The sequence below is a fragment of the Salmo trutta genome, chromosome 2, assembly GCF_901001165.1.
Source record: "Salmo trutta chromosome 2, fSalTru1.1, whole genome shotgun sequence".
In the NCBI taxonomy this organism is placed as follows: Eukaryota; Metazoa; Chordata; class Actinopteri; order Salmoniformes; family Salmonidae; genus Salmo; species Salmo trutta.
In genome coordinates this window covers 12,643,260-12,670,849 of record NC_042958.1, presented here as the reverse complement: position 1 = coordinate 12,670,849, position 27,590 = coordinate 12,643,260, and the positions used below count along the sequence as shown (strand labels likewise).

At 47.0% G+C, this 27,590-nt stretch overlaps 1 protein-coding gene across 5 annotated transcripts in view; it reads left to right on the top strand.

Moving 5' to 3' along the window:
• LOC115150721 (ras-responsive element-binding protein 1) overlaps positions 1 to 20,851 on the top strand; it is a 66,182-nt gene extending 45,331 nt beyond the window's left edge. For 3 of the 5 annotated variants that reach the window (XM_029694279.1, XM_029694299.1, XM_029694308.1), the window contains 7 exons: positions 4,346 to 4,490; positions 4,665 to 4,807; positions 12,226 to 12,415; positions 12,591 to 15,306; positions 15,581 to 15,772; positions 15,891 to 16,673; positions 17,241 to 20,851. In XM_029694279.1, coding sequence (XP_029550139.1) covers positions 4,346 to 4,490; positions 4,665 to 4,807; positions 12,226 to 12,415; positions 12,591 to 15,306; positions 15,581 to 15,772; positions 15,891 to 16,673; positions 17,241 to 17,947 — 4,876 coding nt within the window. In that variant the 3' untranslated portion in view covers positions 17,948 to 20,851. Of the gene's footprint in view, positions 1 to 4,345; positions 4,491 to 4,662; positions 4,808 to 12,225; positions 12,416 to 12,590; positions 15,307 to 15,580; positions 15,773 to 15,890; positions 16,674 to 17,240 lie in introns of all 5 variants that reach the window. The other 2 variants (XM_029694288.1, XM_029694319.1) reach the window with 2 other exon arrangements.
• Positions 20,852 to 27,590: the final 6,739 nt, after the last annotated feature.

Here is a 27,590-nt window from a genome sequence, read left to right as displayed (position 1 = left end):
GGTTGAATGAATAAATGAAAGAACCTGTTGACTTTTCAAGGTCCTGCCTGATGCTTATACCCCCTATCTTCAAGCTAACGTTTGTCAGGCCATTTACATGGAGGGGTTAGGAGTTTGGAGGACTGTGGCACAGAGATAAATGTATGGGCGTTATCAGGGGTTGCTGTTTAGGCAAAGCAGAACACAGGAAGTGGGAAGATGACGTTGGCCTCCTCCCCACTTCAACACACACACACACACACACACACACACACACACACCCGACAACTGATGGGGTATCTGCTCCCAGCATGCTAGACCGAATTGACTAGAATCTACTGAATTTACTAGAATTGACTAGATTTGACTGAATTGAGTAGAATTTGGAGCTTGAGGTTTGAATGTGATGTGCTGATGTGAGAAGCGCCATCCCATTGAGTTGACCTGCCCTACAACATAAGCTTTTGAAGCTGTCCTGCTGCACAGTTAGTTAAGTTCTCCTGATGAAGTAGTGTTGTTGTGAAATCTAAACTGCTGGATGTTGAAGTCTGCTGTCTGCATGATAGGGATGCACCAGGACAGTAGTCTGCCTGCTCGGTAGATGCAGCTTTATCATGCGCAAGGAATGAAGAGGTGTGGGCAGGAAACAATGAGTGTAGGCCGCCTCAATCTGAGAGAGAACAACTGTCAGAAAGACGTTTGTGTGTTGGTAGCTCAGTGCTCTCTAGTTTCACAGGATGTCAAAGGATGAGGATGAATTCTGTTTAGAAAATACTAGGCGATACTAAGTTGTTACTTTGCATATAAGTGTTCTTTTTCACCACTCTATTTAGCATTTTCTTAACACTCCAAAAAAGAAGCGACACTTTGGGGTAAGAAACTCAAAGCACACTGAGATGGAGTGGGCTCTATTCATTGTATTTCTATCTGCCACCTTCCTTGTGAATGTTCCACGGTACTGAATCCATCCAGCTCTGGGCTGATGTGATGGAGCTGTCCATATGACTGGCAGTGGAGCAGCCATTTTGTTGCCAGAACATCAAATGAAATGGGGCCTGCTGTTGTGAGCCGGTTGCCAAGGAGATACACCCCAACCCTATGAAGGGCCTGGTGAATAGACTGAGCCAGTCAGTAGTGGATGGTGTGCTTTTATTTGCTTTAACTCTTTATAGGAAAGGGAGGACATTAAAATGTGCTAGAAGAGAAGGCGAGAGAGAAGCTGCGATGGTAAGGAGGAATGCCCTTGGTGTGACATTGCACAAGAGCAGGGAGCAGCATTTTGACGCTACAGCGCCCCCTGTCCACCCTCTGTGCTGGTGCAGTGGAATTTTTCAGTTTGGATGAGAAGAGACCTGTTGAATCATCAACCCCCACTGTCACAGTCTGAGGAGTTCTCTTTTTCTGTCTCTCTCGCTCTGTCTCTTCTTTTTGTTTTCTCTCATAAGAACACTATAAATGATATTGAAAGAATACATTTGTCTTTGATGGATAGCATCTTGATAAGGTGGTGTATTTTTACCCTTGGTGTGATGGGAGCTGTTTGAGTGCACTACAATATCCTGATGATAAAGGCAAATTACACATTTCTTTAGATTTTTTTATTTCAAAAATAAATAATTTTCTTCAAGTATAGATAACAAGGTATTTTGTCACATGGTAACCTCTGGTGCGGATCAAACCATCAACCAACTTGATAGACTGTGGAAATGTCTTGTAGGCAGGACAGGTGAATTGAGGAGCGTGGCTGAGGTGACTCAAAGACAAGTTGGCTTCATCCAATCTCGCTGTGCTGACATGGAAGCTTGGCTCTCTCGGGATTGGCTGTGGCCGGGGGTCAGAGTCCAGGTGGATGCGGCTGCTGCCTGTCAGGTCCCCACATGGGCGACCAGCTCGCTGCCTGCCTGCTATTTATAACTCAGGCACTGACGGCAGAGTGAAAGCCGAGACCTGTGCTGCCTACCCGGCGCTGGCTGACCTTTCCTCTCTGATGCTGGCAAATACACACAGTTTTACACAGACAAACACACTTATTGACACTGGCACACACAGATGTACGTAGTCACTCTTACGCAAACACACGTATACACAGACATAGCTATATCACATATCCATGCACACACACTATCAAAATTACTCACAAAAAAGTTTGCCCACACAATTGCACAATCATGCACCCATCTTTATTCAAGCAGCAACTTGCCAACACAGAAGTATGAGTACACAGTCGCACACACTGAAATGTTAGCACACACACTGAAATGTTAGCACACACACTGAAATGTTAGCACACACACTGAAATGTTAGCACACACACTGAAATGTTAGCACACACGCTGAAATGTTAGCACACACGCTGAAATGTTAGCACACACGCTGAAATGTTAGCACACACACTGAAATGTTAGCACACATACAGAGGCCCTATGACTGGCTACTGATGCATGTCTCTGTGGGCTAGGCCCGTCAGGGATGTGCTGATGTGTTTGCCAGGGTCTTAGCCCTCCTGCCCCCCCTCCCTTCACACATGCACACACACACACGCACACACATTTCCTTAAATCAACCGATGGCATTTGACCTTTCACCAGACAGATTAGAGGGGGAGGAGGGAGAAAAAGGACTCCTGTATGGTTTAGTGACCCCCCAACCATTCATCACTCTTCTCCTAGCTCTGCAGTTATCTTTGACCCCTCTCTCAGTTTAGACTAATGTCATCAGCTTCTGAAGAACACATTCAAGTCACATTTACCTTGATGAAGCTAGCTAGCTAAGAGTTCACTTTGCCTCAACCCCCTCCTCCCTCTCTACCCTCTCTCCCTCCTCCTCCCCCATCCTTCCCCCCTCCCCCAGCTATACATTGTCCCCTCCTCCTCCCCCATCCTTCCCCCCTCCCCCATAGATAACATGACTTCCTGTGCTGATAGTCAGGCCTTTCTTTTAGAAGTCCTGTGTGACAGCTCATCTCTTCTCTTTCTCTCTCTTACCGTCTCGCTATCCCTCGCACATCTCTATCCTTCCGTTCGTCTTTCTCCCCATTTCTCTCTTGCTCTCTCTGTACACCCCTCCTTGTCTCTCTCCTTCTCTTCGCTCCCTCTCTCCTTCCCTCCCCCTCTCTCCTCTATGTGACATAGCCCGACAGCTGAAATGTTGTGTAGTGAAGTGGTGTCGGAGGAGGGAAGTTAGCAGCAGCAACAATGGCTTCCAGAGGACACCCTCTGTCTAAACAGGCTTATTTCTGTGGTCCAATCATCCACCACAGTGCAAATAAACATCATCTATGTCCAACTGTATAACTATATCTGAATGACACGAATAGAAAATAAATATCTGAACTATCTCTGTAAACGTTTCTAGAGAAGGCAAATGTGACATATATACTGAACAAAAATATAAACGCAACATGTAAAGTGTTGGTCCCATGTTCCATGAGCTGAAATAAAAGATCCCAGAAATGTTCCATATGCACAAAAAGCTTATTTCTCTCAAATGTTGTACACAAATGTGTTTACATCCCTGTTAGTGAGCATTTCACCTTTGCCAAGATAATCCATCCACCTGACAGGTGTGGCATATCAAGAATCTGATTAAACAGCATGATTATTACACAGGTCCATCTTGTGCTGGGGACTATAAAGGCCACTCTAAAATTAGCAGTTTTGTCACACAACACAATACCACCGATGTCTCAAGTTTTGAGGGAGTGTGCAATTGGCATGCTGACTGCAGGAATGTCCACCAGGGCTGTTGCAATTGTTGCATGTTGCGTTTATATTTTTGTTCAGTATATAATATGGAAAGGGCTCCACTGAAGCCGTCATTAGCATAATGGAGATGACTGTCCTTGATGGTACCCTCATGGCCCTGTTCCCTGGTCTGGAGTTAGGCCTTTATATGGGCCTGCTGACTCGGCTGGATAATGGGAGCAATTTAAAGACTATTACCATCGTTCTGCCCTCCTCCCAAGTGTGTGTGTGTGTGTGTGTGTGTGTGTGTGTGTGTGTGTGTGTGTGTGTGTGTGTGTGTGTGTTGAGCCCAGCTTCCCAACCTGGCAACCCTCCACACTGTCTCCTCAGTAGATCTGAGGCTCGCTGCAAAGTTCTGGCAATGAAATCAGTGGTGTACATCAGTCCAGCATTTTTTTGAGGATACTACAAGCATGTTACAAAGCAGGATCACTGAGTTAGCCAGCAAACTTTTCCTCAACGACCATAGTAACCAGTCTATTTCTGCTCTCCTGTCAACTCCTGATTGCATTGTCATAATAATGAAGTAGGCTAAAGCACAAACCAATCGGGGACCTGGCTTGTTTTGTGCCGTCTTGTGTTCTGTTCTGACGTATTTTCCTGTCTGTCTCTCCTCCCTGCAGACATATGAAGATCCATGACAAAGACCCGGCTGGCGTCGTTCCCATCAGCCCCCCCTTGCCCACCAAGAGACGTCGCCCCTCCGCCAAGAGGAGGTCGGCCATGGACGAGGACAAGGAGCGAAGCGACGAACCGGCCAAAAAAAAGGTACCGCGCACAGAAAATCACACACATACTTCAACACACTGTCAAATGTGTGCACGCATCTCCTCTAGTCCACCGAATTACATTTCCTGCCATTTCCAGCCAAGTCATTAATATTGTTACCTTTGTGTGTGTGTGTGTGTGTGTGTGTGTGTGTGTGTGTGTGTGTGTGTCCAGGTGCTAGAGGAGAGTGTGTTGGAGGAGTTGGGTTCAGGCCAGGGGGATGATGAGGTGTTGCCGTGCCCTATCTGCTTCAAGACCTTTGGCTGCAAGTACGACCTGGAAGTCCACATGGACACACACCCTGACACCACGCTCAGGTACTGGAGCCGCACACACACACATACACACACACACACACACACACATACACACACACACACACACGTATGTGTGTATATATATATCTTTTTTTTACCTTTATTTAACTAGTCAAGTCAGTTAAGAACACATTCTTATTTTCAATGACGGTCTAGGAACAGTGGGTTAACTGCCTTGTTCAGGGTCAGAACGACAGATTTTTACCTTGTCAGCTCGGGGATTCAATCTTGCAACCTTACGGTTAACTCGTCTAACGCTCTAACCACCTGCTTTACATTGCACTCCACGAGGAGCCTGCCTGTTACGCGAATGCAGTAAGAAGTCAAGATAAGTTGCTAGCTAGCATTAAACTTAAACATCAATGCCTTTCTTAAAATCAATACACAAGTATATATTTTTAAACCTGCATATTTAGTTAATATTGCCTGCTAACATGAATTTCTTTTAACTAGGGAAAATGTGTCACTTCTCTTGCAAACAGAGTCAGGGTATATGCAGCAGTTTGGGCCGCCTGGCTCTTTGCGAACTGTGAAGACTATTTCTTCCTAACAAAGACAGCCGACTTCGCCAAACGGGGGATGATTTAACAAAAGTGCATTTGCGAAAAAAGCACAATAGTTGCACGACTGTACCTAACCATAAACATCAATGCCTTTCTTAAAATCAATACACAGAAGTATATATTTTTAAACCTGCATATGTAGCTAAAAGAAATCCAGGTTAGCAGGCAATATTAACCAGGTGAAATTGTGTCATTTTGCGTTCATTGCACGCAGAGTCAGGGTATATGCAACAGTTTGGGCCGCCTATTTCACTGACAGGAAAAACGTTTTGTTTTCGAGATGATAGTTTCCGGATTCGACCATATTAATGACCTACGGCTCTTATTTCTGTGTGTTATTATGTTATAATTAAGTCTATGATTTGATAGAGCAGACTGAGCGATGGTAGGCACCAGCAGGCTCGTAAGCATTGATTCAAACAGCACTTTCGTGCGTTTGCCAGCAGCCCTTCGCAATGCATTGCGCTGTTTATGACTTCAAGCCTATCAACTCCCAAGATTAGGCTGGTGTAACCGATGTGAAATGGCTAGCTAGTTAGCCGGGTGCGCGCTAATAGCGTTTCAAACGTCACTCGCTCTGAGACTTGGAGTAGTTGTTTCCCTTCCTCTACATGGATAACGCTGCTTCGAGGGTGGCTATTGTCGATGTGTTCCTGGTTCGAGCCCAGGTAGGAGCGAGGAGAGGGACGGAAGCTATACTGTTACACTGGCAATACTAAAGTGCCTATAAGAACATCCAATAGTCAAAGGTATATGAAATACAAATCGTATAGAGAGAAATAGTCCTATAATTCCTATAATAACTACAACCTAAAACTTCTTACCTGGGAATATTGAAGACTCATGTTAAAAGGAACCACCAGCTTTCATATGTTCTCATGTTCTGAGCAAGGCACTTAAACGTTAGCTTTCTTACATGGCACATATTGCACTTTTACTTTCTTCTCCAACACTTTGTTTTTGCATTATTTAAACCAAATTGAACATGTTTCATTATTTATTTGAGGCTAAATTGATTTTATTGATGTATTATATTAAGTTAAAATAAGTGTTCATTCAGTATTGTTGTAATTGTCATTATTACAAATTTAAAAATTTAAAAAATCGGCCGATTAATCAGCAGCGGGCACTTTTGGCCCTCCAATAATCAGTATCGGTATCGGCGTTGAAAAATCATAATCGGTCGACCTCTAGTATGCTGTAGCGTTAAGATTTCCCTTCACTGGAACTAAGGGGCTTAGCCTGAACCATGAAAAACAGCCTCAGACCATTATTCCTTCTCCACCAAACTTTACAGTTGGTACTATGCATTAGGGCGGGTAACGTTCTCCTGGCATCCTCCAAACCCAGATTCGTCGTCGGACTGCCAGATGGTGGAACGTGATTCATCACTCCAGAGAACGCGTTTCAACTGCCCCAGAGTCCAATGGTGGCGAGCTTTACACTCCTCCAGCCGACGCTTGGCATTGCGCATGGTGATATTTTTCTTGTGTGCGGCTGCTCGGCCATGGAAACCCATTCCATTAAGCTCCCGACGAACAGTTATTGTGCTGACGTTGCTTCGAGAGGCAGTTTGGAACTCGGTAGTGTGTTGCAAACGAGGACAGACGATTTTTACGTGCTTCAGCACTCGGTGGTCCCGTTCTGTGAGCTTGTATGGCCTACCACTTCGCGGCTGAGCCGTTGTTGCTCATAGACGTTTCCACAATAACTGCACTTACATTTGACCGTGGCAGCTCTAGCAGGGCAGAAATTTGACAAACTGACTTGTTGGAACGGTGGCATCCTTTGAAAGTTCCACGTTGAAGGTCACTGAGCTCTTCAGTAAGGCCTTTTTTTTTGGCAAATGTTTGTCTATGGAGATTGCATGGCTGTCTGCTCTATTTTATACACCTGTCAGCAACGGGTGTGGCTGAAATAGCCGAATCCACTAATGAAGCGGTGTCCACATACTTTTGTATATTTAGTGTATTTTGGTGACAGTCAAATCAACAGAATTGATGATAGAATGTGGGGGGATAAATCCCAAAATCCATTCTGGCTCTGTCCAAATGATGTTGCCACAGCAACCAAAAGGCCTGTGTCAACAACAGAAGTTAAAATGAAGGTGACAGTAGTGGTCATAAAGGCCACCAGGATCAGGGGTCAATGCTATGGTCACAGACCGAATGACCTCTGCCCTCCCTCTACCATGGTCCTATACACCTGGTGGTCTCTGTCCACCATACTGCTAAAGCCCGTCTCGGTGGCCTCTTCCTCATTGGAAGACATTAACTTCGGGGCACTGATGCTGGGGTGCAAGGCCCCGAGGGCTAAAAAGTGGAGTCAGCAGGGAGGCTCTCCCCAGAAAGGGAGGGATGGAGGGAGCAGGGATGGAGGGAGCAGGGATGGAGGGAGCAGGGATGGAGGAGTGAGGGTGGGGGGAGCAGGGATGGAGGGAGCAGGGATGGAGGGAGCAGGGATGGAGAGAGCAGGGATGGAGGGGTGAGGGTGGAGGGAGCAGGGATGGAGGGAGCAGGGATGGAGGGGTGAGGGTGGGGGGTGGTTTAATGAGTCACAGAGGGGAAGTGTCGGGACGTGGTCAGCTCGACAACGGAAGGGGGAGTGGATCCGTTTCCATGGAGGCATCACAATCTCCAGATCACCATAGCGACTCAACTCCAACCGCAACTTGGGTTGAATGGCTAGCCGCTCATAACTCACACATAGGAATGTATTTATCTGAACTGAAAAGAAGACAGATGCAGCCTTTCTGTAGTTGAGTTGGGCAGCAATCTCATTATTGTAGGAAGAGCTGCAAATTTAGCCCTAATCCCAGTTAATCACAAGAGTTGAGACGGCCAGTTAAGAGGATATGGCTGCACTGGCTGGCTTGGGAACCTCTTTGTACACGGTTTCTAAGAAGCTGAGAAACGACGCATTCGGCTTGCAGCGACGCACATGCACGTGCGCACACACACACACACACACACACACACACACACACACACACACACACACACCATGTAGTGGCAGCGCCTCCATTCCAGTGGAGGAGGGTAATTCTTTGGGCTTGAGCCAACCTCTGTGCTATTAGATGGCTCTTGCAGATGGGTGTGAGAGACAGAAAACACACACACACACACACACAGACTTTCCCACAGATGTACACACACTTTCCCACAGATGTGTACACACACACACACACACACACACACACACACACACACACACACACACACACACACACAGGCATCCACAATGAATGTGTACACAGGTTACCCACCACACACCCACAGTAGCAGGCACACAGAGGTGTGAAACCACGGGAGGGATGAGGGGTAAAAGTCTCAGTCTTCAGTAAAAGTCAAAAAAGTATTTGGTTTAAAATACACTTAAGTATCGAAAGTAAAAGTATAAATAATTTCAAATTCCTTATATTAAGCAAACCAGATGGCACCATTTTCTTGATTTTTATTTATTGATGGAAAGCCAGGGGGACACTCAGACATTATTTACAAACGAAGCATGTGAGTTTAGTGAATCCGCCAGATCAGAGGCAGTAGGGATGACCAGGGATGTTCTCTGTTTAGTGAGTCCTCCAGATCAGAGGTAGTGGGGATGACATGGGATGTTCTCTGTTTAGTGAGTCTTCCAGATCAGAGGCAGTAGGGATGACCAGGGATGTTCTCTGTTTAGTGAGTCCACCAGATCAGAGGCAGTAGGGATGACCAGGGATGTTCTCTGTTTAGTGAGTCCTCCAGATCAGAGGCAGTATGGATGACCAGGGATGTTCTCTGTTTAGTGAGTCCACCAGATCAGAGGCAGTAGGGATGACCAGGGATGTTCTCTGTTTAGTGAGTCCTCCAGATCAGAGGCAGTAGGGATGACCAGGGATGTTCTCTGTTTAGTGAGTCCTCCAGATCAGAGGCAGTGGGGATGACCAGGGAGGTTCTCTGTTTAGTGAGTCTTCCAGATCAGAGGCAGTGGGGATGACCAGGGATGTTCTCTGTTTAGTGAGTCCTCCAGATCAGAGGCAGTAGGGATGACCAGGGATGTTTGGTTGATCAGTGCATGAATTGGACTATTTTCCTGTCCTGCTAAGCATTCAAAATGTAACTAGTACTTTTGGGTGTCAAGGAAAATGTATGGAGTAAAAAGTACAATATTTTCTTATGGAATGTAATGAAATAAATGTAGTCAAAAATATAAATAGTAAAGTACAGATTAGAGGTCGACCGCTTAATCGGAATGGCCGATTTAATTATGGGTCCGATTTCAAGTTTTCATAACAATCGGTAATCGGGATTTTTGCCCACCGATTTGCCGAATGTTTTACACCTTTATTTAACTAGGCAAGTCAGATTAAGAACACATTCTTATTTTCAATGACGGCCTAGGAACGGAGGTTAACTGCCTTGTTCAGGGGGGATTCGGGGATTCGTTTTTGCAACCTTCCGGTTACTAGTCCAACGCTCTAACCACCTGCCTTACATTGCACTCCACGAGGAGCCTGCATGGCAGGCTGACTACCTGTTACGCGAGGGCAGCAAGAAGCCAAGGAAAGTTGCTAGCTAGCATTAAACTTATCTTATAAAAAACTATCAATCTTAACATAATCACTAGTTAACTACACATGGTTAATGATATTACTAGTTTATCTAACGTGTCCTGCGTTGCATATAATCGATGCAGTGCCTGTTAATTTCTCATCGAATCACAGCCTACTTCGACAAACGGGTGATGATTTAACAAGCGCATTTGCGAAAAAAGCACAATCGTTGCATCAATGTACCTAACCGTGAACATCAATGCCTTTCTTTAAAATCAATACACAAGTATATATATTTTTAAACCTGCATATTTAGTTAATATTGCCTGCTAACATGAAATTGTGTCACTGCTCTTGTGTTCATTGCCTGGCTCGTTGCGAACTAATTTGCCAGCATTTTACGTAATTATGACATACCATTGAAGGTTGTGCAATGTAACAGGAATATTTAGATTTAGGGATGCCACCCGTTAGATAAAATACGAACCGGTTCCGTATTTCACTGAAAGAAAAAAACGTTTTGTTTTCGAGATTATAGTTTCCGGATTCGACCATGTGTTTATTATATTACAATTAAGTCTATGATTTGATAGAGCAGTCTGACTGAGCGATGGTAGGCACCAGCAGGCTCATAAGCATTGATTGAAACAGGACTTTCGTGCGTTTTGCCAGCAGCTCTTCGCAATGCATTGCGCTGTTTATGACTTCAAGCCTGTCAACTCCCAAGATTAGGCTGGTGTAACCGATGTGAAATGGCTAGCTAGTTAGCGGGTGCGCGCTAATAGCATTTCAAACGTCACTCGCTCTGAGACTTAAAGTAGTTGTTCCCCTTGCTCTACATGGGTAACGCTGCTTCAAGGGTGGCTGTTGTCGATGTGTTCCTGGTTCGAGCCCAGGTAGGAGCGAGGAGAGGGACGGAAGCTATACTGTTACACTGGCAATACTAAAGTGCCTATAAGAACATCCAATAGTCAAAGGTATATGAAATACAAATTGTATAGAGAGAAATAGTCCTATAATTCCTATAATAACTACAACCTAAAACTTCTTACCTGGGAATATTGAAGACTCATGTTAAAAGGAACCACCAGCTTTCATATGTTCTCATGTTCTGAGCAAGGAACTTAAACGTTAGCTTTTTTACATGGCACATATTGCACTTTTACTTTCTTCTCCAACACTTTGTTTTTGCATTATTTAAACCAAATTGAACATGTTTCATTATTTATTTGAGGCTAAATTGATAGTATTTATGTATTATATTAAGTTAAAATAAGTGTTCATTCAGTATTGTTGTAATTGTTATTATTACAAATACATAAAAAAATCTGCCCATTAATCGGTACCGGCTTTTTTTGGCCCTCCAATAATTGGTATCGGTATCGGCGTTGAAAAATCAAAATCGGTCGACCTCTAGTACAGATACCCCCCAAAATTACTTAAGTAGTACTTTAAAGTATTTATACTTAAGTACTTTACGCCACTGGGGGTGGGTGAGTGGGATGAGGGGGGTGGGATGAGGGGGTGAGTGAGTGGGATGAGGGGGGCTGGGTGAGTGAGATGAGGGGGGGCTGGGTGAGTGGGATGGGGGAGGGGAGTTGGGTGAGTGGGATGAGGGGGGGTGAGTCTAGGCAGGGATGAAGGTGGGCCATGAGGCGCTCAGACACATTTGGTCCTTCCTTAGGTTTGTGTGTGTGTGTGTGTGTGTGTGTGTGTGTGTGTGTGTGTGTGTCGGTATACACGTCCTGATAAAGCTGTGTGTAATCCCCTTGGACACCTCGCCACACGGTGGCCGATAAGAGGGCTGGCCGTGGGAGACACTGAGCAGCTGTCTCTCAGCGTCTAACGAGGCCCGAGCCAGCACTGCCACAGGCCACACTGGGAGTTATCCACACAAACAATTTGATTTATAAAGTGTGTTTCTTGTACCAGACTACAACGCAGCACTACAATAGTAAAAGTACAGTAAAAACAACAACAATACAGTAGATATTATATTATATATCATCTTTTATAAACTGGGTGGTTCGAGCCCTGAATGCTGATTTGGCTGACAGCCGTGGTATATCAGCCCGTATACCACAGGTATGACAAAACATGTATTTTTACTGCTCTAATTACGTTGGTAACCAGTTTATAATAGCAATAAGGCACCTCAGGGGTTTGTGGTATATGGCCAATATACCATGGCTAAGGCCTGTATCCAGGCACTCCGCGTTGCATCATGCATAAGAACAGCCCTTAGCCGTGGTATTTTGGGCATATACCACACCCCCCCGTGCCTTATTGCTTAAATATATCATCTTTCTATGTCTTGTCTCTAGGTGTGACCTGTGCTGCCTCTCCTTCCGGACCCACCGTGGCCTGCTGCGGCACAACGCTGGAATTCACAAGCAGCTGCCCGTAGACCCCGGCGGACGGCCCTTCATCCAAAACAACCCCTCCATCCCCTCTGGCTTCAACGACCTGGCCTTCATTGACTTCTCCTGCCACAAGTTTCCCCACATCGCCCAGGTCAGAGGAGAAGTGATGGACAAAATAATGTTGCTAATGCTCACAATGCTACTGATACTGATACCACACATTATTAATGATTATGAAACTGATACTGGTGATATGTTGGTCATCTATCACAGGAGATCTCAGTCTGCTCTTCCACACTCTAACCCCCTGTCTGTCTCTCCAACAGGTCTGGTGTGAGACCAACCTCCGCCGGTGCACCAGCAAGTTCCACCGCTTCGTGTGTGAAGCCTGCGACAAAGGATTCCCCTTGCTCTCGGCCCTGGTCCTGCACAAGACCACCATTCATCAGCAGCAGCCGTCACCCACAGGGGGCGCCCAGGAGCCCCCCGCGGCCCAGGAGAAGCCAGCAACCCCGGCCCCTCAGCAGGCCAGCTTCCTGGAGACCCTGGGTCTGCAGCACATCTCCCAGGTCAAGCTTCAGCCTTCGGAGGATGAGGTCCGGCAAGCCCAGCTGGACAGCATCCGGGTCATCCAGGTGGAGCCTCTGGCCTCCACCCTGCCCCAGGAGGCGGATTCCGCGGCTGCGGGATCCCTCGGCGGCCTGGGCTTGGTGGCGGCCTCGTCCCTGCAGGGCCTGTCCCAGAGGGAGGCCCTCAGCCTGCTCTCCCTGCAGCCCTTCCCCACAGGCTTCCTCTTCCACCCAGGTGGTGGTGCTGCAGTCAAGCCTGTGTGTGGCGAGGCTGGCCTGATGGAGCTGGCTGACATTCAGCAGATCCTGAAGGTGGCCTCGACCGCCCCCGGTCAGATGGGCCTCCTGCCATCTCTGGCCAAGGCTCCCCACTGGGGAGTGTCCGGCCAGAGCCAGGCGGCCGGCTGCAAGCCCATGCCCCCACTGAAGCCAAAGCCCATGGTGGCACCACGCTCCAGCCTGGCTGCCTCCATGCTGCCGCCGCTCCAGAGCACCCAGCAGGCCTCCCTGGGCTGCATCAGCCCCAGCCTGCCCCCGCCGGCCAGCCAGCTGCTCAATATGCCCCAAGAGTCTTCGTCATCGTCCTCCTCTTCCTCGGGCAGCCAAGCCTCCCTGGAGAAGATGCAGATGGAGGCGGACTGCATGGGCGACGCCCACATGCCCAACGACTCGACAGAGCTGCAAATCAAACAAGAGGAGGGCCATGCGACCGGAGGGAAGAAGGGGGCAGGGAGTTCCAACCGCGGCGGCGTCAAGGCCTCCTACCCCTGCCGCTTCTGCGATCAGGTGTTTGTTTATTCCGGGGTGCTGCAGGCGCACATGCGCTTCCACCTGGGCATCCTGCCGCACCAGTGCAACATCTGCGACTACGTGGCGCCCGACAAGGCCACCCTTATCCGCCACCTGCGCACGCACAGCGGCGAGCGCCCCTACGTTTGCCGCGTCTGCCACTACCCTTTCACCGTCAAGGCCAACTGCGAGCGCCACCTGCGCAAGAAGCACATGAAGAGCACAAGGAAAGAGATCGAGAAGAACATCAAGTATGTCTCGTCGACCACCACCCAGGATCCCTTGGAGCTGGCCTCCGCCGGCGACACCGCCTGCCGTTTCTGTGGTGAGGATCTAAAGAGCTACCGGGCTCTCCAGATCCACCTACGCACCCACAACGGCTGCCAGCGCAAGCCCTTTGAGTGCCGGCGGTGTGGGGCGGCTTTCCTGGCAAAGAGGAACTGCATCCACCACATGCTCAAGCAGCACCCCGAGGTGCAGGAGCGGGAGATCGAGGATCACATTGCCACCCTTCTCCCCGCCATCACAGCCACCACCTCCAGGGCCAGCTCCAGCAGCCCTCTGGCTCTCAACGGTCTTACGCCCACCCCCAGTGCCACTGTGCAGCCGGTCAAGGTGGAGGATCTCAGCATCTACTCCTCCTCTGGTGACTTGGATCAGCCATTGGACTTCTCCAACAAGAGCCGCGGGGGGGGTGGGACCAGCAGCGGTTCAGGGAGCCTAGCCGGTTCTCCTGGGATCAAACTGGAGACGGTCAGCCTGGTAGCCTACGACTGCTCCATGGAACCTATTGACCTGTCCATCCCCAAGAACCCCAACAAGAGGCTGAAGAGAGACGCTACCGCTGTTGACCCAGTGAGCGTGGAGCGCCGAGAGATCAAAAAGGAGCTGCCCTTCCCCAGCGTACTGGACCACCTCCCCTCAGCCCTTCAGCTGGACAAGAGCTATGAGGAGAATCTGAAACCCCCCCAGTCTGGCTCTTACCAGCTCCCCCCAGTGACCATCTCCCCGCTTCTCATTAGTACCCCTACTGCCACAGGCCGGGCGCTCCGTCTTAAGCCCCTGCTGCCCAAACCGACCTCTTCTTCCTCCTCCCTGAAAGAGCATCCCCCTCTGGCTTCCATCGCTCAGATCATCTCCTCCGTCTCAACGGCTCCAGATTTGCTCAAGAGGGAGCCCACGCCGGATAACAAGGCTGGCGCCGGCGTCAATGGCCTCCAGACAGAACCGGAGCGTTTAGTTGGGGGCGACAACAGCTCTGAAGCCTCGATGGAAGAACTCCCCCTAGAGGGCTCGTCCAGAAAACGCACTAGGAAGAAGCCACCGAGCCAGGCCAAGACTATGGCACCTGCCCGTGTGCCCACGCCCGACCAGAACACAGACAGCGGCATGGACCTGGAGTCCAGTGGGGAGTTTGCCAGCGTGGAGAAGATGCTAGCCACCACCGACGCTAACAAGTTCAGCACCTACCTACGGACGGGTGCAGTGGAGCTTGGAAGGAGGGACGAGGGGAGACAGAGCCCGGGAGAGGAGAAAGAGTCGCCTCCTCAGTCTGTGCCGCCCCAGTCCAAAGGAGGAAAGAAGAATGCCTATTCCAACTCAGTGCAGAAGATGACCTGTCCCTTCTGCCCCCGGGTCTTCCCCTGGGCCAGCTCCCTGCAGAGGCACATGCTCACACACACTGGTAAGCCATATGGAAACAGACACAGATGGGATAACTCCCTAAATATCCAACACACAGTAATGTTGAAATACTGCATAAATAGCCTGGTTGAAACAATGCAATGATACCTGAAAGATACTGTTAAGTAATGTAGAAAAATGTATCTTATACAACAATTACAAGATGGTTCTTAATTTGACAGGTTTTCTAAAGGGTCTAACTGCTTGCATTTAGCATATTTACAACTTCCTGTGGGTCCACAACATGTCCCTAATACTTCTAATGTGACGTTCAGTCTTTTCTAATGTGCTGTCGGCTACAGGTCAGAAGCCCTTCCCCTGTCCCAAATGTGACGCCTTCTTCTCCACCAAGTCCAACTGTGAGCGGCACCTGCTGCGCAAGCATGGCGTCACCAACCGTTCGCTGCGGCGCAACGGCCAAATGTCCAAGAACAAGGATGGCGACGAGGGTTCACACGACAGCGCAGGTAACAAACTGTACTGTAATGTACTGTATTGCACTGTAATGTACGGTCTGATCTATAGGTTACCATTCTGTACCTATCTATCTGTAATTTGGCGGTTAATTTTGTGTGTGTGTTCCAGAGAGTTCTGAGAATGAGCAGACTGCAGGAGAGGCTCTGGACCTGAGCAGCATGGACCCCGATCAGAAAAGCTCTGCATCCGAGTCGCCCAGCGCAGACCAAACACCAGACACTGCTGAGCTGCTGCTAAGGGAGATGGAACCGCAACCCAACAACAACATTGAAAATGACGAAAACGACGATTCGCAGAGCAACAAGAGCTTGGATCTCAACTTCGCCAGCAAGCTCATCGACTTCAAGTTCTCGTCAGAAGGCCAGCAGCCCCAGACCTCCCTGGTTGGAGATAAGGTGGTGGCGGTGGCCGAGCCAGATAGAGTGACGGCCGCCCAGCAGCAGGACCAAGAGCCCTCCAAGTACACCTGCAAGAGCTGCAAGAAAAACTTCCGTTATGCCGCCACCCTGGCTCGCCACGAGAAGGCGCACTTGTGTGAGACTGCACCCCCCGAAGAGGCTTGTGGAACAGAGGAGACTGGGCCTGCCCCAGAGGATCTCCCCAACACTACTACAACCACCGCCGAGGAGGAGGATCAGGAGGAGGGAGAGGGAGAGAAGGAGGCTCCGGAAAGCGAGGGAGTGGGCAGCGTGATGGACAGTGGTTCAGAGGAGGAGGAGGAGAAGAAGGAGGAGAGAAGTGACGAGGAGGGGGCAGCAGAACCAAAGAATGAAGGAGAGGCAGGCAGAGGGTCGGGGAGCAAGGCGGACAAGAGGAAGAAGATCTGTAACGTGTGCAGCAAACGCTTCTGGTCACTGCAGGATCTGACAAGACACATGCGTTCGCACACAGGTACTAGTTGATACCAGGGGGCAACTTTGGTTTTAAAAGTCGGGGGGGGAGTGGCGCAACGGTCTAACGCATTGCGTTGCAGTGCTAGAGGCATCACTACAGACCTGGGTTCAATCCCAGGCTGTATCACAACCGGCTGTGATCGAGAGTCCCATAGGGCGGTGCATAATTACCCCAGCTTCGTCCCGGTTGGGGAGGGTTTTGCCGGGGGGGCTTTACTTGGCTCATCGTCCTCTAGCGACTCCTTGTGGCGGGCCGGGCACCTGCAGGCTGACCTCGGTCGTCAGTTGAAAAGTGTTTCGTCCGACACATTGGTGCGGCTGGCTTCCAGGTTAAGCGGGCGAGTGTTAAGAAGCGCGGTTTGGCAGGTCATGTTTCTCCTGACTTGACATTAGCCTCTCGAGCCCGTTGGGGAGTTGCAGCGATGAGACAAGATAGAAATTGGGGAGGAAAAGGGGGTAAAAATAAAATAAAAAAAGTGGGGGGCCTTACCTTCTTTTAAAGATATGTTTTACCTGACCCTGTTCTGCTGTAAATAATTATGTACATGTTTATATTTTTCTTCAGGTGAGAGGCCCTACAAGTGCCAGACGTGCGAGCGCACCTTCACCCTGAAGCACAGCCTGGTGAGGCACCAGCGGATCCACCTGAAGCCGCGGGGCAGCGAGGGGGCAGATGGAGCTGATGCCAATGGGGCAGAAGCCCCGGCCGGAGACTCAGCTAGTGAGGAGGGAGAGTGCACCCCCACCAGCACCTGCCCCCCTTCAGAAAACGAGAGTGAAGGCACCGGAGGGGCCAGGGAGGAGGGAGGCGAGGAAACTGGGAAAGAGGCCCCTCTGCCAGGCCCCACATCTCTGGCCCAGTCCCTGTCCACCACTGAACCAGCCCAGTCAGAGTCAGCTACAGAGGCCATAGCTGAGCCACTCGTTGAGCCAGTCATGGAAGCAGTCTCGGAAGTATTCTCTGAATCTGTTCCTGACCCGTCTGTAGAACAAACCTCAGACGGACCCTCTGAAACAGCTGTAGAACTAGACGCTGAGGTATCAGCCTCTGAAATGGCTAGAGAAACAGATGGCAATGCAGCCACTCAAACACCAACAGAAACCCCCAAAGAATCTTCCACAGAGTCCCCAGCCCCACAGCCCACTACCCCAGAGAAAGACCCCGATGGCCCCTCGGAAGGCTTCATCCAAGGCCTACTGGAGATCCACACCAAGCCTTCCCTGGAGCACATCCTTCCCGCTGGCGAGGCTCCCTTGGTGGGCGTTGAGTGAGGGAGGCACCCTCCTTCCTACCCCCAGTCTCTGGTTCTCTTTATGCAGTGGACCGCTGTATGTGCCGCAGTGCCATAAGATAGAAGTACTCCTAAAGAATGCAAGACGATGAAATCAAGAAGAAACACCTTGTTTCTAAGTGCCTTACTACTTCTATTTTGTTAGTTTTTTTGCTATATCTTTATCTACATTTATCTACGGAGGATCTAATTTTTTATAGCGTTTTATGATGATTACATAATTGTTTTTGGATTCTATGAGATGAACTTTGAATAAGCAATAAATGAAATCAAATTTACCATGACCGATTTATATTAAATGATCAAGTGTGTGACAGACAAAAATAACTGTTATTGTATATTTAAACCACAGTCGTACCTTAAAAACAATGCTGAGACTGAGAAAAGACTTGAGTAAGTTCACCAGCAGTGGGGATAAAGTCACTTATGTAACTGGAAACACAGCTATAGCAGATACTCGTCAGGCTGTCACAAAGGTGTCCTGAAAAAAGACTGTCGTTCTCTCCCCTTCAACTTGATTTACTCTCTCTCTCATGACCCCTTATCCCTGATAACCATCATCTATAGTCTCTGTTTGTATTGAGAATACATGAATGAACTGTGACATGATTTGGTGTTACGAGGCAAATCAAAGAAAACAGACCTAACAATGGATAGCGAACCATATCTGAGATCTATGCTTTTGCGTTCCCCTAGGCTCTCTTTATCTTGCCATGATATGGGCAATATTTGCCTGAAACGTGTGTTTTTTCCCTGAATCATTCTCATTTAATTTCATGTGCGTTGACCATGTTGCATGTGGGAGTATTGTGTGGTTGTGTGTGTGTGTGTGTGTGTGTGTGTGTGTGTGTGTGTGTGTGTTATTCGTTCAGGAGAGGTTGGGGGATATAAGGTGTTTGAGGAAATGTACTTTTCCAGAACAAAAGGGCTTGATATGTGTACCCCCCCATATCTCTCACTGTCACTTTCTAGTGTTCCTAGAAACTTGTACTGTGTCTGTACTACCACCAGTGTGTCCGGCTTGTGTTGTCCACCTCCCCCTTAGTGGCAACTCATTTCCTTGCCGCTACTTTAGACGTCTTCCAAAACCAACCGTCACTGTGTTCTTAAAGGCCTACTTGTAGTTCTGCTGGGTTATTTTGATGCAGAACCTCACCTCGTGCTCTAGGTGGAACACTACTCTGTTTTGTCTACTTGAACTTTTGTAGCCCTGCTGCCTCCCATTCAGGCAGCCACCTTCCACCACGCCACTCGCCCCCCCTTCCACCCTCAAGAGCATCTTTTCCGAGGTGGGACTCAAATGTCAATCATGTCACCTTGCGGGGTTGAATTTTGTCTAAATGTATGTGTTTTTTCTCCTTTTCTTCTCATTTTATATTTAAAAAAAACTCAGAAGCAAACAAATCAAACCTCATGGCGCGGTAAGACGCAGGCAGCATCGGCTGGCTGGAGGCTGACGGACCAAGAGCAGAGAGCACTGGACTAGTCAGCCTCTGCCAGGCAACTGCCCATATGGCACTAACAAATTACAAACAAACCTACTACGACAATAAACAGCTAAGCAATCAGAGAGAATGAACTGAAGTGAATTTCTGAGCTGTGTTTGGAACTTGAACGTAACACAGAGTATTAAGTGGAGGGAAGAGGAGGGGTGCGGCGCGGCGCATTGACAGGTGGCGAGGCAAGTACTCCATCCAGAAAGAAGTCTGCCCTCTAGTGGCCGTACCACAGTATCTCCCCCATCCCAATCCTGCTCTCAGGCACTGGGAAAGTATTGTCAGAATAGAATGCTAAATGAAATTGCGTTGTAAAAAAACACTGTGTTAAGGGACTCACTCAGCTTATCTCATTTATACCTTTGACCCTGTGTGGGTGTATGATTATGAGTCCCATGAGAATGCACATGGACTGTTTTTATTGTATTTATTTGGAAATCCGGTGAGGGGTGAAATAGATGTGACTTGAGGAGAAGCCATGTATTATTACCACATTGATGCTGCAGAGAATACCGGATTCAAATCCACAAAATGGTCGCCCAGCATCGGCCCGGGACTTCTATTAGCAATAATCACTATTGATTTGAAAGCTTTATGTAGACCTTTGTATTTGTTTATAGACTGTGTGGGTCTATTTTTGTTTCATTTATTATTTTTAGTTTGGCTAAGTTTTTTTCTTTTTATCAGATATATAAATATGTATAAAACTGTGAAATTCATTGTGTTTCAGATAATGGGTGAGTTTCTGGCTTGTTTTGCATGTAACCCTAATTTGTTCAATTATGGATGATTTAATTTTTCTCTCCATCTCGCTCTCAGGGTCTTTATAAAATGCATATTCAATTCTTCATTTTCCTGAGTTGCAAGAAGTTCTTACAAGTTCTTTTTTTACGATTAAAACTGTCAATCACTACATTTAGCACTTGACTGTGAACTGCAATCAGCAGAACAGAGAAAATGAACTTGTGCAAAAAATCCTCGTGGTTGAGAGCGTGCTGTCAGCAGGATTCTTTTTTTAATACTATACCCATTATTATTTTTTGTCTGCTTTTGATTGATTATACATTTTTACCCCCTCCCTCAAATTGCAGTCACCTCTCGTTTCAACCTCTCATTTGAAGAGGAAATCAAATCGTGACTGTAAAAACCAATGAAAGTGGCTGTGTCACTGTCTGACGTTCTGACCTTTCGTGGAAGGGAACTTTGTGTTGCTGCTACGGCTACACCAGAACTCACCTCATAAATGGGCCTGGATCAGAACCTTTAACGTTAGCTACACTGCCCCCCTCCCTCCTGGTATTACAGCGCTTCAGAATCAGAAATGTAAGCTGTTCTGTGTCGAAAAAATAAAAGCAATAAAGATATATTAAGGAAAGGTGTGAATCAAACTGGCCTGGTAGTGTCTTTTATTGTCTGGCACAAACCTGCATTGATCACCTGTACTTTGAATTCTGTTTTACACTATGTATGGCCCTGTACACACAGTTTGTACAACACATTTGACACAACAGTTGTGATACAGAGTTTGTCTTTACAAAAATGTTTACACAGCTGTTTTGGAGACACAATGATTGAGTTAAAGTTGTTGTGCAGACAAACCCTCGGTTGTAGCGCAAAAATATCTGTTGAATCGCAACCATTAAGTCCAATATGTGTAGATCAGTTGTGCAACCTGAGCCAAGCCCGAGCTATGCTGGGCTGCCCTGGTTATACGTCCACCATAGCTGCTGGAAAGCCCGAGCTATGCTGGGCTGCCCTGGTTATACGTCCACCATAGCTGCTGGAAAGCCCGAGCTATGCTGGGCTGCCCTGGTTATACGTCCACCATAGCTGCTGGAAAGCCCGAGCTATGCTGGGCTGCCCTGGTTATACGTCCACCATAGCTGCTGGAAAGCCCGAGCTATGCTGGGCTGCCCTGGTTATACGTCCACCATAGCTGCTGGAAAGCGTGAACAATGTGAAAAGAAAATATCCAAGCCAGTATATTTCAGTTCGGGGCAACCCTATCCTATACACTTTGAATCAATCAAGCATGTGTCTTGTAATCCATGAATGTAGGGTGCAAAGTGAACATACTCAACATTCACCCATGTCCACGTGGTGCCCCTTTTTTTTAAAACTCTGTATAGGGTCGTTCAACTTAATAAAATACACATGGGTGAAATTAAAATGAAAGAAATTACAATAGGAAGTGCCTATTTAGTGCCAAATAAGTATCTTAAATCAGCCATACATCCCCTCGTGACAGGGGGAATTGAAGCTTGTTGTGTGCAAACAGGGAGGGGCAATTGAATGCAAGCTTCCCCCCCAAAATGTAACTGTATAACTTTCTAGCCTGTTTAATGTTCCTTTTGAAAAAGGAATAGCTTCCCCATATTAAAACGAGAGTTTAGTTCATGTAACAGGGTTCACCTTAAAATGAGGGACAGGTTGTTGTTTTTTTTACTTTAAAATGAATCACTAAAAACTGGGGCTTTACAATGGTGAAAACGTATATTTTGGTGTTATAATTCACAGAGAAGTCACATAGAGTGCACAAAGGGACATGTCAAAATGCTGCATGTTTGGCACTTCAGCAAGTCTTTATTCATATTAAAAATCATATTTATAGAATTTCCATGTGGTCTATATTAAAAGGCACTTAATTTACAGTTTTTTACAATTGCTAGGACTTATTTCTCAATACTTAGGTCACTTTTTCAAAACTCTTCACACAGTGAACACAACAGCAGTCTATGTGGGCTAAACTGTGGATCATTTTTCATTGCTTTGGCACAAAAGGCATTCAATGACTACATCTGTCCAATTTCATGAATTATTTTCTCAGACACAACCACCACCAAAACTCTATGTACCTACAGGCCAATTTGCACATGTTTACATACTCATTTCAAAACTGTTAAACTTAAGTTCAAAACCTAACATAACACAAAACTGAATAAGACAGCAATTTGCTACATTTCTACATCAATACCGTATTGAAATATATTCCATATCTAAAAAATGAAATACAATAAAAACAATTAGACCAACCACAGCTGATTCCCATTGTAACTGAACACCTGCCCAAGTGTTAGTCTTTCAATTTCATTACCATCTATACAAAAGGGGACATTTTAGGAATAATGCTGTACTGTAATGTAAACATGGACCCAGCCAGAGATAGAGAAGTGGCTGACAGAGGAAGAAGAGTGGCTGGGAGAGGGAGAGGAGGACGTATGCGTGGTGGAAGAAGACAGAGGAAGATCAAAAGCTGTAGTCTCAGATGAGATTAGGGCTACTATAATTGATCCTGTAATAAATCATGGTCTATCAATGAGAGTGGCTAGTCTGAGAGTGCAGACAAATCATCAATGCTCAACAGTAGCATTTATTGAGAGAAATTTCCAGCAAAACAACAGATAAGATGTGCATTCTGCAAGGGCATCTGACTGAACTGCACATTACAGAAGTAAATTGAGCAAAGCCTCCAAACCCACTTGTGTGTAATTGTTTTTGTATTTCTGTGTAGGATCCAACAGGTACCTCCCATAGGCGGGATAGGTAGGATTCTCACTGCTGTGCAGGAATCAATCGTTGATATGGTCATCATAAACAATGGCATAAAACTCATAGAGATTCAGGACAGAGTGTTGGCAGACATTACATTTAGAAATATTCACAATGTAAGCATAACTATTTCTAGAGTCCTGAAACAACATCAAGTCAGGATGAAGCAGGTGTACACTGTCACCTTTGAGAGGAACTCTGAGAGAGTCGAGCAACTCGGGAACCAATATGTCCAGGTAAGACGACTATAAAATACAGAACTGGTTTTGAACCTAACCAAGCAGGGCAGAGGGACACAATGGCATGTTTTTAGGTATAATGTAAACTACCGTAATAGCCTAACTCTTATTTTGCCATATGTTGCCTTATTTTAGAGCGGCATAGAGATTGAAGCCAGGCAAACACGCCACATATACATATTTGTGGATGAGGCTGGTTTCAACTTGGCCAAAACACGGGGATGAGGAAGGAATGGGATGTGAAAAGGAGCCACAGTGGATGTCCCGGGCCAGAGGGGTGCCAACATCACAATGTGTGCAGCAGTATCCTCTGATGGATTGCTGTTACACAAACCACTAATTGGGCCATACAACACCGAGCGTCTCATTTCATTCCTGGATGACCTCTATGGAAGGGTTGTGCCAGGTCAGGAAAGGGTTGCAGTGAGGTGAAATCGGACAACGTTTGTAATTGTATGGGACAATGTGGCATTTCACCACTCCCGTGCAGTCAGAGTGGTTTGTAGCCCATCCCAGGATGGTGTCACTTTTCCTCCCACCTTACTTTCCATTCCTCAACCCCATAGAGGAATTATTTTCCTCATGGAGGTGGAAGGTTTATGACCACCATCCACATGATCAAATGTCCCTCCTGGACGCAATGAATGCTGGATGCCTGAACATATCTGCAGAAGATTGCCAGGGATGGACTAGGCATGCCAAAATATTATTTCCTAGGTGTATTGCCCAAGATGACATAAGATGTGATGTGGATGAGAACCTGTGTCCAAATGTAGAAGACAGGGTTGACTAGCATTGCTACTGTATCTGTATTGGTGGATGGTGTATATACAAATTCTTGATTTTGGAATCACGCAATGCCAAAAAATGACATAAAACATATTAAGCATATTGCATCATGTCTCATTCATTCCTGTAACATATACTGCAATGAATTGTAAAGAGTAGAGGTGTCATTCTTGTTTTGTAAAGAAAAGTTACAAAAGAAAACATTGTGTAGTGCTACCTGTTGTTAGTGTTTTTAGGTCGTTGTTTTATGAGTGACAAAGTGGGCTTGTTGGGTGACTACTTTGTTAGTATTATGGAAGAATGAGTTGATTTGAGACGTATGAAGTGTTTTGGTAGTTTTAGTGCATTTTGGGTGTGAAATGAACTGCTGTGCCAAGCTGAAAGTTGGTTAGGAGAACTGTGTGAAGAGTTTTGAAAGTTTTGAAGTATTGAGAAATGGGTTCTAGCGATTGTAAAACACTGTAATATAACAGACACAATTTCTACTTAAACTATCAAAGGCACGCGAAGGGAACTCATTTCGTGGAACAACCCTCTAACCTGAAGCTTTGGCCGATTTCTTGGGGGCGATCAAATAAACAAAAGGGATACTCCAGGTTCTCGAACTCAGGTCCTGTGAATACATAACTTATACTTGTGTGGTTTAGATGTCATGTAATGTATACTGCTCCAAAAAATAAAGGGAACACTAAAATAACACATCCTAGATCTGAATGAATGAAATAATCTTATTAAATACTTTTTTCTTTACATAGTTGAATGTGCTGACAACAAAATCACACAAAAAGAATCAATGGAAATCCAATTTATCAACCCATGGAGGTCTGGATTTGGAGTCACACTCAAAATTAAAGTGGAAAACCACACTACAGGCTGATCCAACTTTGATGTAACGTCCTTAAAACAAGTCAAAATGAGGCTCAGTAGTGTGTTTGGCCTCCACGTGCCTGTATGACCTCCCTACAATGCCTGGGCATGCTCCTGATGAGTTGGCGGATGGTCTCCTGAGGGATCTCCTCCCAGACCTGGACTAAAGCATCCGCCAACTCCTGGACAGTCTGTGGTGCAACGTGGCGTTGGTGGATGGAGCGAGACATGATGTCCCAGATGTGCTCAATTGGATTCAGGTCTGGGGAACGGGCGGGCCAGTCCATAGCATCAATGCCTTCCTCTTGCAGGAACTGCTGACACACTCCAGCCACATGAGGTCTAGCATTGTCTTGCATTAGGAGGAACCCAGGGCCAACCGCACCAGTATATGGTCTCACAAGGGGTCTGAGGATCTCATCTCGGTACCTAATAGCAGTCAGGATACCTCTGGCGAGCACATGGAGGGCTGTGCGGCCCCCCAAAGAAATGCCACCCCACACCATGACTGACCCACCGCCAAACCGGTCATGCTGGAGGATGTTGCAGGCAGCAGAACGTTCTCCATGGCGTCTCCAGACTCTGTCACATCTGTCACATGTGCTCAGTGTGAACCTGCTTTCATCTGTGAAGAGCACAGGGCGCTAGTGGCGAATTTGCCAATCTTGGTGTTCTCTGGCAAATGCCAAACGTCCTGCACGGTGTTGGGCTGTAAGCACAACCCCCACCTGTGGACGTCGGGCCCTCATACCACCCTCATGGAGTCTGTTTCTGACCGTTTGAGCAGACACATGCACATTTGTGGCCTGCTGGAGGTCATTTTGCAGCGCTCTGGCAGTGCTCTTCCTGCTCCTCCTTGCACAAAGGCGGAGGTAGCGGTCCTGCTGCTGGGTTGTTGCCCTCCTATGGCCTCCTCCACATCTCCTGATGTACTGGCCTGTCTCCTGGTAGCACCTCCATGCTCTGGACACTACGCTGACAGACACAGCAAACCTTCTTGCCACAGCTCGCATTGATGTGCCATCCTGGATGAGCTGCACTACCTGAGCCACTTGTGTGGGTTGTTGTAGACTCCGTCTCATGCTACCACTAGAGTGAAAGCACCGCCAGCATTCAAAAGTGACCAAAACATCAGCCAGGAAGCATAGGAACTGAGAAGTGGTCTGTGGTCCCCACCTGCCGAACCACTCCTTTATTGGGGGTGTCTTGCTAATTGCCTATAATTTCCACCTGTTGTCTATTCCATTTGCACAACAGCATGTGAAATGTATTGTCAATCAGTGTTGCTTCCTAAGTGGACAGTTTGATTTCACAGAAGTGTGATTGACTTGGAGTTACATTGTGTTGTTTAAGTGTTCCCTTTATTTTTTTGAGCAGTGTATATTAAACGTTGAACATATTGACACTTTATTTCTCAAATACAGACATATGCAAATACACAACTCCCTTCATACACGACCAAAAGTATGTGGACACCTGCTTATCAAACATCTCATTCCAAAAACATGGGTATTAATATGGAGTTGGTCTCCCCCTTTCCTGCCATAACAGCCTCCAATCTTCTGGGAACGCTTTCCACTAGATGTTGGAACATTGCTGTGGGGACTTGCTTCCATTCAGCCACAAGAGGCCTGGTTAGACCTGGTTTGCAGTTGGCGTGCCAATATATCCCAAAGGTGTTCGATGGGGTTGAGTTCAGGGCTATGTGCAGGCCAGTCAAGTTCTTCCACACTGATCTCAACAAACCATTTTTGTATGGACCTCACTTTGTTCATGGGGGCAATGTCATGCTGAAACAGGAAAGGGCCTTCCACAAACTGTTGCCACAAAGTTGGAAGCACAGAATTGTCGAAAGTGTAATTTCATGCTGCAGTGTTAAGATTTCCCTTAACTGGAAGTAAGGGGCCTAGTCTGAACCATGCAAAACAGCCCCAGACCATTATTCCTCCTCCACCAAACGTTTTATTGGCATCCGTCAAACCCAGATTGGAACTGTCAGATGTTGAAGCTTGATTCATCACTCCAGAGAACACGTTTCCACTGCTCCAGAGTCCAATGGCGGCGAGCTTTATACACGTCCCGCCGACGCTTGGCTTTGCGCACGGTGATTTTAGGCTCGTGTGCGGCTGCTCGGCCCGGCGAACAGTTCTTGTGCTGACTTCCAGAGGCAGTTTGGAACTCGGCAGTGAGTGTTGCAACCAAGGACAGATGATTTTTACATGCTACGCGCTTCAGAACTCGGCAGTCCCGTTCTGTGAGCTTGTGTGGCTGAGTCGTTGTTGCTTCTTGACGTTTCCATGTCACAATAACAGCGTTTACAGTTGACCGGGGCAGTTCTAGCAAGACCGAAAGTTGACGAACTGACTTGTTCACCGTTGAAAGTCACTGAGCTCTTCAGTAAGGACATTCTACTGCCAATGTTTGTCTATGGAGATTGCATGTCTGTGTGCTCGATTTTATACATGTGGCTGAAATAGCAGAATCCACTCATTTGAAGGGATGTCCACATACTTTTGTATATGTAGTGTACAGTAGGGCTACTGGAGGCGTTACTGGCTAACTATAGTGGCTAGCTTATGCTGAGTTCAAAACTACAGGTAACTCGGAAATCAACGACTCCCGACTTCAGTGCGTTCAAAACAGCTGGGAACGCAAAAAAATAAATAAAATGACGCAAACATTT